This window comes from Choloepus didactylus, chromosome 13, assembly GCF_015220235.1.
Source record: "Choloepus didactylus isolate mChoDid1 chromosome 13, mChoDid1.pri, whole genome shotgun sequence".
NCBI lineage: Eukaryota > Metazoa > Chordata > Mammalia > Pilosa > Megalonychidae > Choloepus > Choloepus didactylus.
The window spans coordinates 90,424,653-90,436,116 of record NC_051319.1 but is presented as its reverse complement, the minus strand read 5'-3'; the positions used below and the strand labels follow the sequence as shown (position 1 = coordinate 90,436,116).

General features: G+C 32.5%; 1 protein-coding gene across 4 annotated transcripts in view; it reads right to left on the bottom strand.

The window, feature by feature from the left end:
* Positions 1-8,097: 8,097 nt before the first annotated feature.
* The window catches only part of RBM27 (RNA binding motif protein 27), an 84,286-nt gene continuing 80,919 nt past the window's right edge, over positions 8,098-11,464 (bottom strand). For all 4 annotated transcript variants that reach the window (XM_037801330.1, XM_037801329.1, XM_037801331.1 and 1 more), the window contains 2 exons: positions 10,850-10,960; positions 8,098-9,121 (listed from right to left, as the gene is read on the bottom strand). In XM_037801330.1, coding sequence (XP_037657258.1) covers positions 9,038-9,121; positions 10,850-10,960 — 195 coding nt within the window. In that variant the 3' untranslated portion in view covers positions 8,098-9,037. The remainder of the gene's footprint in view (positions 9,122-10,849; positions 10,961-11,464) is intronic.

Here is an 11,464-nt window from a genome sequence, read left to right as displayed (position 1 = left end):
TTAATAGGAAGTATATAGAGAAATAATGGTCTTCACAAATCCTTTTTCAAGTTTACAATCTTTTCTTCTTAGCACCATTAAAATTGACTGTGGTGAAAGGAAAATTAACCAAATAAAAGGCAGAGGTAGGTTATTCTTTATTACCTTTCCTGGTTCACCATTAAATCATTTAGTCAACAGTTATTAAAGGGCTTCTGTGTGCAGAATATTTTACTCTGTCTCACCTAATATTTTTTCTTAAGTTCTTATTTATGGCACAAAAAAGTCCACCTGCTTCTGGACAATTGTAGAGGATGGCCCTACTAAAATGCTGATCAGAAGCAAAACTCATTGTTCTTTTTCCCTATTTCAAGGGTGCAGATGTTCTCTGGATTCTGACTCATCTAAAGACTCATCAAAGAAAGGACAACAAGTGAAACCAACTATTGTAATTTTCTGTACCCTCAATAAATCTATGAATTATGAAACTACTGCCAGTTATGATAATTAAAACTGAAAACAAAAAATCAATCCTTCTGGGTTGTAAATCAGGAGAGGTAAAATATGCTAGGTAGCTGTTTTTACAATGTTGAAAGGTTTCTGAACTTGACTGAATGTACCACTTAGGCTTTACTTCTTTTTTTTTTTAACGCTATGGCCATTTCTGAGAAATTGGTAGGTGCCTACGATTCACAAACAGCTTTCCAAAAATATTAGGAACTCAGCACAGAAGCTTGCCATAAAAATAGAGACCTTATATAAGTACACACACTCTTAAGTAAATTTCAATCATTTACTTCAACCTTTAAAGACTTTTTTTTTCAGCTTTATCTGATTTATCAATAATTATCACTTTAAAATGTAAAAGTAAAAATGGATGAAACTTCTTTGACATACTTGGGGTCTTGGGAGCCCATACATCACCCTACTATTGAGATGACTCCAAATAATTTTCACACGAATGGTTAAAATGTAGAAATGTATAACTTACTAGGATTTGAATAAATCACAGGGAACAAAATGCTTTAAAGTCATTGATGGAAAATTTGCAAAAAATAAATTCTTCCCTATCTTTAATATTTCAAAGCAAAACACAGATAATTCTTTAGTAACAGCATGTATGTTTTTTTTTAGCATTAAATGATAATGACTTTTTTTAAAAACACATGCCATAATCCAGTGTATTTTTAGGGGTGAAAAAAACACCTTTCTAACAACATGTACTGCACTACCAGTAGAATGTTACAATCTCTTTTATCTCAGCAGTTTCCCTGGTACACTTACCACAGTGGAGATATTTTCAATGGCAACAAAATTTGTCAAGAATAAAAAACTTTTACTGTTGAACCTATTACAGCATGCCCAATTTTCTGATGTGCTCATGAAGAACGCAGTCTCCCCCACTGTACCCCAAGGGTGCTTACGTCTTGTTTTCCCTTTTTTTTCCCCAGATGACAATTATCACCATATCCCTGACTCGTCAATAAGCATTTCCCCATATCAAAATAGCTAAAATTAGAAATCCACAAGGATTTGGAATGACATTACTAAAATAGAAAATTTGAACATGTGAAAAGCAAATAACTCTCTCAATGGAATAATGACATGAGCATCAGGTTTATTCAGAGAGGACATTCTTTTAAAAAAAAAAAAAAAAAAAAAAAAAAAAAAAAAAAAAAAAAAAAAAAACAACCTATGGCATAAATATAACTATTTACAAACACTGCTATTCTCAGCACTTCTTTCTGCCTGCCCAGAAAATTCAGTATACTATATGAAAACATCATTAAATCAAAGGACATAAACTTATTTATGTACAATATTATTTTTTTAATGCCAAGGTTAAGTGGAAGAAGGCACCAGAAATATTAAAAAACATAAAGAAGCAAGGTAGAAATACTGTAAGATTATAATAATTCAGTTTGCCACAGGGAAAAGATTTAAGATAAAATTGAAAATAAAATAAACATAGGTTATGATATAGCCAAATTTTGTAAAATATATCAAATTGGCTGGCTGTACATTGTGGAGGTCACAGACTATTACTTTAAAATGTTTTCCCACAAATTAGCATAAATTAACACTGTTCTCTATGGTTTCCAATACGCTACCTAAAAGCCAGTGTGTTGCCCCTCAGGGGAGCCTGTTCCCAATCCAAGGCAGACGAGATAGATGGAGCCAGAATGGCACTGTTTGACAGACACTAATAAAAAAGACCAGTGACATTCTACAGACTTGCAATACTACATTTCCTTAGAAGCAGCAGAGCACAGAGGATAAGGGCATGAGCTCTGGCGTCAGTCCGGTGTTCAAATCCTGGTCCTGCCACTACCAACTGTGTGACCTCAGGCAGTCACTTCATCCCTCTAAAACTGCTTTCAAAGCTGAACAAGGGAGGTAAGAACACCTTCCTCAAAAGATTGTTGCAAACGCCTAGTGCAGACAACTACTCATCCCCAGGTATAGTCTGAATTCAATACGTGAGTTTTTAAAAAAGTGATTAGTTTACAATTATCAACAAGTTTAACTGGAAATATTTGCTTGGTACCATGGCATTGCAGGATACAGGTTTTATTGCTTAAGGAGACCCAAAAGGAACATACATATACAAGAGAGAAATACTAAAATATACTAGTAACTTATATTTTCATGATTAGTGCTAACTTCATTACTTTGCCAACTAAACAGTTTTCTTTTGTAGATTTCTGAAGATATCACAATTCTCATCAACCTGTTCCCAATCTTGATCTTTACATTTTAGAAACTGGAAAAGCTCAGGCATGTGAAGACACAAGTAACATACTTGCCCAAGGTTAATAAAAATGACAAGTATTTTTATATAGTTAATCTCAGAATATTCCTTAACAAATTTACAGTACTAAGTGTTTGAAAAGAGCACAATGTTGGAATATATGCAATTTTTCCCACAGATATCAAAATGGTTTGTTTAGAATTATTAATTGTAAAGGTGAACTCTAAGTGAAAAATTAAATTCAAAGTCAATCTTCTATTGATTTATTGATATAATTGTGGTTGTATGGACTTCACAGACAGCTATTTAAAAATAATTTCTGCAAAGTGACATGAATTATATAAAATGTAGCATCAATATACCAAACTTTCACCCCCTCCCCAGGACAAATGGTGACAAAAATATAAAACTACAGGACAAGTTTTAAAAAGTCACTGACAAGTCATCTATTTTAAAAATTAAAAGCTATAAAAATACTACTCATGTTCAAAAGCATCAAGCAATCAACTAAGTTGATGTACACATTATTTTCACCTTTGGTCAACTTCAGACCCCAGACTATTTATTCCAGCAAAATAAACACAGAAGATAAAGTTATATCACTTTATACTCAAAATAGTATCGAGGATTTCACAGCAAGGAGGAGAGTAAATTAATAATGCAAGTCACCCTGCAACTCAATAGGCTAGATTTTCCAAACTGCACTTGTGGAAAAACAATTAGTAGGTCCTGACCAAAATTATTAATTTAATAGAACAAAATACAGTAAAAGAGAATTAGATGTATATTAGGTAGTAAGGGTAAGTACTGTTTTGTTAGGCCTTTATTTGGTGGATGTGTGTCTATACTGGGTTGCATTGCAAAATACATTTCTTACTGTGAGTTGCTGGAAAAAAAAAAAGATTCAGTCAACAGCAGACTAAATTTTGCCTTTTGGAGCCCCCTACAGGCTCTAAATGTTCAGAACTCGAATTCTACAGTAAACAACCCTTTTGTTGTAGGGTGATTCAGGAACCAGAACTAAATGGTTTATACAGGAACACGCTTACACATATAAATAGGTAACGTTTGATATAGGAACTCAAATTGAATACGTGCACAGCCTCAATCTTGAAGACAAGTCTTCAAGAAACCAAATTAATGTGACAAGGTCTGTATTAGCCCTTGCTATTTATTTTAATTTAAATTGGGAGAAATATACCAGTATCTCAAAATAATAGCTGTCTGGTGGTAAATCTGAGAAGAGATGCAATCACAAGAACTTTAGAAAATTATTAAGACATTCACCTTAAAAGTAGTGTTAAGCGCTAAATTTAATACACAGAAACATGGTTACACAACTAAAAGGCTTGTTTCCACTCTTCTACAAAGAATTGAGTAAAGAACAATTTTGAACAAGCAAGTCTTTAGTCCATTACTCCACTTCTAAATACTACTTTAAGAACTAATGTGTCACTATTTTAAAGTAGTAGAGCCCTACGAAGTGGTTAGAAAACCGAAGTGATATAGGATGCAGAGACTTATTTTCCTCTAAAACAAGTTAGTAAGTTATTAGAACAAGGCCTTCTTAGGCTCCTCTTTCAAAAGGGGAAGATAACGTAACAGAAAAAAAAACAACAATTATATGACACTTACTTTAATAACCATCACCAAAAAAAAAAAAAAAGTTTGCAGAAGCCTAAGGAAATGAGTAGACTCAAAATACGACTATCTTGTAAATAATCATCAAACACCATTCTGACCTTAATTTCACCTACTGTGTATGAAAGTTACCTATTTTAGAATGCTGGAATGGTTTAGTTAACCTAAGGCTGAGTGCAGAACCTGGTAAGAGTCCAAAGTGGTAGATGATCCTGTTGTAAGATTACCCTGCAATAAAATCAATTTAGCATAAATGAAGTTTTTTTTTTTTTTTTATGAGTCAATGTTTGTTGGCTCAAGTATGTCTCTGAGACTAAAAACAGTATTTGCCCTGCAAGATAATGTTGGCTCACTTGGTTAAAAGCAACTCTTTTTCATCCAAAATGATCCCACATGTTTACACACACTCTCATATCTTGCGTTTACTATAAAATAATTAGATCCAGATGAGATAGTATGCTGGGACTCATGATTTAAAATTTAGCTTTGGTTTTGGCACAATTTACATCAAAATCAGTAAAAAATACCTCATAAAGCCAATAATTTCTATTAATGGTAATTTGTAAATGATAGCTCCATTTCAGTAAAATATTTTACTTATTAAACAGAAATATGTTCAGGATTATGTCTGCCTCACCCCCCCCCCAAAAAAAAAAAAGCCCAAAATATATATATATATATTTCAACACAAATAGCCAACACAGCTCATTTGCTTGTGACCATTTACCTAATTCATAAAGAGAAAAAAATTTCACTAATTTTGTTTTGCAATGAATGAAAATGAAAAAATATATATACTCTTATTCTTCAGCATTTTCCTGTGTGCGCCGATTTAAAGAATGGTCCTTTAACAGTAATCATTTGAAGGGGGATTTTACAATTATAAGAAAATGAAGGGGAATTTTACAACTATTAAGAAAAGCAGTTTTTAAAATGAGAAAATAGGAGCCTAATGGACAGACTTCCCTTCTCTTCCATACCCACCCAGTCCTTAGTGTGTAAGATCACCTTTTCTCCTGATATTTCTTACAAATACTCATCATATTTAGAAATCATGTATCTCTTTTAGGTGTTCTTTCTCTTGTCCCTATTCTGCTTAAGGAAAACAACCTTCCCTTCCCTATTGTTAGCAGGCACACTAAATATCCTCAAGATAACATCAAAATATTGCTTTCATAAACTTGTTTGTGCTTTACATGTGGGATACCCAGATCCATCCGTGAACAAAGACTATGGCTATCAAATATTATATACAAGTAAAACTTTAATACACTTCTCTTTCATTCTCAAGAATACCACTGAGGAAGTTACTCTACTGAATATTTAATGGCCAGTGCCTTTAGAACCCAACTTCATATTGACTGACATTCTCTCATGTACATTGAGCCCAACATAAAACACGCATACATATCCACTATTCACTCTCTCACACAAGCAAGCATACACATGCATTTTCTTTCTTTCCACAACAAGCCAGAATTACAGCTCTTTTGGTGATTGATTGTTATAATTTTTGGAATGGTTCATAAATTTTCCAAATTCTTTTAATTTCATAATACTTTTTTCTTTTTTTTCCAATGTGAACCATTCCATATTGCATCTTTATTGCAAAAGTCAACATGCTTCTTAGAAATTCAGATTGTAATCGATAAAACAAACATTACATATAGGAATTTAAATGTATAAACAGTTAGAAATTCAACAATATCTCCTATTATACTATTACACAAGTTCACAATTTTGTAAAAACTATAATACAGGCATACTATACATCAAGAGAAACCACTATTCCTTTTCACATGATTTTTTTCTTTTTGAAATAATGACCCATGATCATGGACCTTTTATCCCCCTAACAGGACTGTGTTCTCCAATTTATCATCTTAGCTGGTGACAGTGTTTTCCCAATGTTACAACATAAAAAGGTTGAGGGAAATTCTGTATATTCCTGGGGTTACCTCTTTAAGCTTGGGCAGTAAGCCACCAGTAAATCAGGCTGACCTAGCTAGATTGGTGGTTTTTATTATTGTTGATCAGCTATTTATATTATTATATTTATAATGTCATACACATTAAGAACAGTAGACTTTGCCTCAGATGCTGCATATGTTATTTCTGTAAATGAAGATGCCAAGAAAACAAATCATGGTAATTACCTGCTTTAAGAGAAGTTCTTAACACTTGGGATTTGAGGGTGGGGGTTAAAAACCCCAATGGAAAAACATATATATGTTCACTACTTTATGCTCTTACATAATTTTCTAATATTCTAATTAACTCATTTTAAATTCATTTTTGAGAGCCAAGCATGTTTTAAAAGTCTTAGAAAGGACACTTCATAGTGTCTATTTAAATTGTACTGAAAACCAAGTTTTATACAAAAGGCCTCAAACCTTGAGAAAAGTATCTCTCTGTTCTTCATTTAATACCTTTCTCTATCACACCCCCCCCAATAACTAAAATGTCAAACAAATCCTTAACTCTGTACTAGAATAAGATGTAAATTTTGAGGTTAAAAAAATCATATGAAAAGGAAATCTCATTCTGAAGAATTGTCAGTCTACTGAAAATTTTCTTACAGCTCCATTAATTTACTGTAATTTTAAGTTTCCAAATACAAAAATACAACAATTCTTATTGAAATCTATACGCTGGTAGTTTTAGTACACACACACACAAAAAAACCAAACAAATTATTTACAAAATTATACAGTTTAAGAAAAAACTTTGTACAAAAAATATATAAATCCTTTGTTCCCTCTATCACGTTTAAACTGTCAGGACTCAAAATATTCACCACAATGAATCTTCCAAAATATATACTGACTGAGCCACAGACAACAAGAAAATTCATTAGAGATGATGGAGGAGGAAGGAGCAAGATTGCTTATTCTAGGTACCCCATTCTAATGTTTTCCTTCTTTTATAAGCTTATTTAAGCGTCAGTGTTATCAGAAATATAATAATAACCTAGAAAGAGGAAGACATCATTATTATGAAGGGAAAATACATGAACTTAAAAATGATCCTGGTTTGACACATCATTCCAGGAAAATATGTAGGAGAAAAGATGATCAGAATGTGGGATTTAACTTCTTGTGGCTAAGTAAATCTAGAGTCCTGATGGTTTTAAGTTTCTTAGTGAATAGCTTCTATTTTGAGAAAGTCTTTACCTAAGGAAACAAAATCATTGACATAGTAATCACCAAGAACTTTCTGAAGCCAACAGGAAGTTTCAAATTTTCATACCACACATATATAAAAACACATCCTTGAAAAAAGTGGCATCCTATGCACATTAATCATTTTATTTCCCCAGGGGCCAGTATAGTGTAGTGTTGCTCCTCTGCTTTTCCATCTAACATTCAGAACACAGGGACATAAATTTACATATATATTTTACTTAACAGATATTCTACTCTATACAGTGTACAGTAAAAATGCACACAGTGAAGGAAATTGTCTACGAAGGGATGCATATGTTCATGGATAGCAACAAACTACAAAATTATGAAAATATATGGTTGTCTGATCAAAGTCAAATTATGACTCCCATTTATTACTAGCATACCCATCCTTCCTACCCCACTCCACCCCAGCCATCTCACTATCGTAGTTTAAATTAAGGAAAAGAATTTCAGACACCTTTTAACTTTTGTGTAATTATAACTAAACTGAAGCTTTAAAAGAGAAAAATAAGCCAGTGACTACCCCCCCACCCCACCCCCAAATCCTTCCATTACTCTCACCAAAACATGACTTACATATCAAGGTGCTGATTTAAACCTTTTATTGGGGACTGACTTTTGGTGGCCCAAATGAATCACTTATCTCAATACTGGGCAAGTCAGGCCTATTAGTAAAGAAAAGAGGGATGAGAAGTGGGCAATAGCTGAAATTTTTTACATTTTGAGAAAGTTAAAAAAAAAAAGACCAACTGAACCAATACTCACTAGGTATCAAAGCAAACTAATGATTCAGTAGCAGAAGTCCGAGAGTTAAAATTATGAGAAAATGGAAACACCACAGAGCTAGCTTCTATTGCCTTACAGCATTTGAGAACACAAAGAAACTGTTGTGATTTACACTGAAATAGATACTACTGCATATAAAAACATTGAAAAAAATTTTGCTGAATAAATTGGGCTCCTCTACAGTAAAAAAAAAAAAAATTAAAATAAATTGTACTTGTCTTACAAGACAACTCTTGAAAGCAAAACGGTATTTTAATTAAAAATAACTCCTACTGTCTGACAACCCATCCATAATAGCTGAGAGTTAAGAGATTCCAGGCGATTTTGACATTTAATGAAATTTTATCAGCAGATTATAATCCAAAATAAAATTTCTGAACACCCTGTCATTTACATCATAATCCAACACCAATAGGAACAAAAACAGGTGGTGTGGAAAATAAGGCTCTAGAGATTATCCATGTCATTCCTGTGGATCTTCACAACTGTGTAAAAGTCACTAGGCCTTTGGTGCTTTAATATCATGTACAGTTATGAGATGTGTTTAAATAGCAAACTTGCTGTCCTTAAACCTACTGCGTTGAAAAGAAAAATAAAAAAATTTTTTTGGCTCATTGACTTCTTTAAATAATTTTAAAAAGTTGTTCTTCTAAACAAATATTCCTAAAAATTATACAGCTCGCATCAGATTTCATCTTCTCCATGAACGAGACTCATATTCATCTTCATCTTCGTCATCATCATCATGCAAAAACAAATCTGAAGTTTCGGTTTCCTGAAGAAAGAGACAAAAAATCTACTTAGTAGTAAAAAGACATTAAATACAATACATTTTAGGCCAAAGGACAAACAGACTAGAACAGAAAGTATAGAAGTGATACACTTCAGAGTATCTTTTAGAGGAAAAAAAAAATCCCACATTAAAAAAAAAATGCATATAAATTCTTTTCCCCTTCTAATTTGGCTTGTTTTATGTTAACAAGGTTTCCATTCCAATATTATTAGGAAAAGAAAATTAAAAGGGGGGAATATTTAGGCTGGGAAATAAAAAAAATGTTATGGAATATATTTGATAAAATTAATTTAAATTAATTATATCCCACTAACATAAAAAATGAGGAAAATAAATGACTACTCTCAAACATCTAAATCTTTCCTTTTATATTCCAATTATTTGGGATGGGTGACTATACTAATTTAACTTTCCCATGACATGAACATTCCAAATTTTACATAAAAATCTAAAATCTTACACAAAGTAGAAGTACCTATAAATATTACCAAAATACCAAGACTTTTCTCTTCCTCTTCTTCTTGTTTTTTTTTTTTTCAACATGGGAAATATATCTGCTTTTGTTCTGCCAAACTGCCCAATAGGGTCAGAAGACTCTTGATCAACTATAAATGCTAGACATCTTTTGAAAACAAGGTTATTCTATACAGCATTTAACTTTGTGACTGATGTTCACTTGTACCCCTCATCCTGTTATTCAACTTCAGACTCTATGATCACTAAAGACAGCCCCTAACATTTATCAACGAAGAAGGGCCTTGAGTCAGCTCAGAACTAACCCACTCCAATTCCAAAACTATCTTGCTAGATGGAACTAGATCTAACCAAAACTACCCCACCTATCATGCGCAGTAGCTTCAACTTTAACCTGTAAGTGACCTATATCTCATTATAATACTAAAAATCATGCCCATCATGAAATTAAGGCTGCCATTTTCTTACATACATTTGTTCTGCGACCAAGCGTGTAATCAGTCTGTGCATGCTCTATAATTAGATCATCTCTAACCTTGTCATCTCGAGCCATTGTGACCATTATTCTAAAACCTGCCCAACTTTTGGTACTATAAAACTATCAGTTACTGCAGTTCAGGGAGACAGATTTTTAGGCTGATAGGCCATATGATCTCTTGCTTTGCACCTAACAATAAACTCTTTCTCTCTTTAAAAGAGGGTTATTAAGAATCAGGAATAATTTAAAATGCAGGTTATGGGTCCACGTTACTCAACTAATTATACCATACAGGAGTAAAGAGCAAAATTAATTTCATATATTTTAAAAGGATGTTTTTCAAGTACTTGTATTATTTAGGTCTACTTCTTCCCTCTCATTTCCAATATCTGTACACCCTAACTTTTGTTTGGAGAAAGAAAATAAGAAACTCGCATCTATTACCTATGGTGCTTAAAGACGCAAAAAACTAAACCAGCAAAAATTTAATTTGTTCATGTAATCCATGACCTCATTTAACAGAATAAAAATTTCCTGTATTGAATGTAAATACAAAAGAAGAAAAGAATAGTCTCTCCCAAAGAGCTTTTCCTTGTTCTGCACCTGTTCTAATACCTTAATAAATTTCTGGGCTAACTACATACATGAAGAAAGAATCCAAAATTTATTTTTTATTTATACTATTTTCTTTAATGTCAAGAAAAATATATAATTGGGAAATGATCTAATTCAACTCTTATTTTCCATCTTTAATTTACCTCCTCCTTGACTTCCTCTTCCTCAGTCTCAGTGGATATAGATGGTACCTTAGGTTTATGCCATGATATTTGTAGTCGACGGTCTTTGAATTTTGACCCTTGGTTTGCAGCCTAAAATATATTTAAGAAGACCAGGTAAGTAACATTCACATTTATTAATTATTCCTTCAAATTTTGTGCTAACTAAAAAGTATAATGATTTAAGAAAATAAAAATCTGTTTTTTATTCTATCTACAAACTCCATTTTTTCCAGCAATTCCACCTCTGGGTATATACTCAACAGAAATGTCTGCACATGGATTCTAAAGGGCCATATACATGAATGAACAGCAACAATATTTATAAAAGCCATAAAGTAGAGATAACCCAAATACACATCAATGGGAGAATGGAAAAATAAATTGCGGTACATTTTTACAATTGAAAACTATACAGCAATAAAAATTGCAAACCACTGTTACATGTGACAACATGGATGAATTTCACAAACATAATGTTGAGCAAAAGAAACCAGACACAAAAGAACACACACTGTGGTTCCATTCATATAAAATTTTAAAAACAGGCAGGAAAAAAACTGTAGTATTTAGGAATGCATACTTAGGTGATAAAAC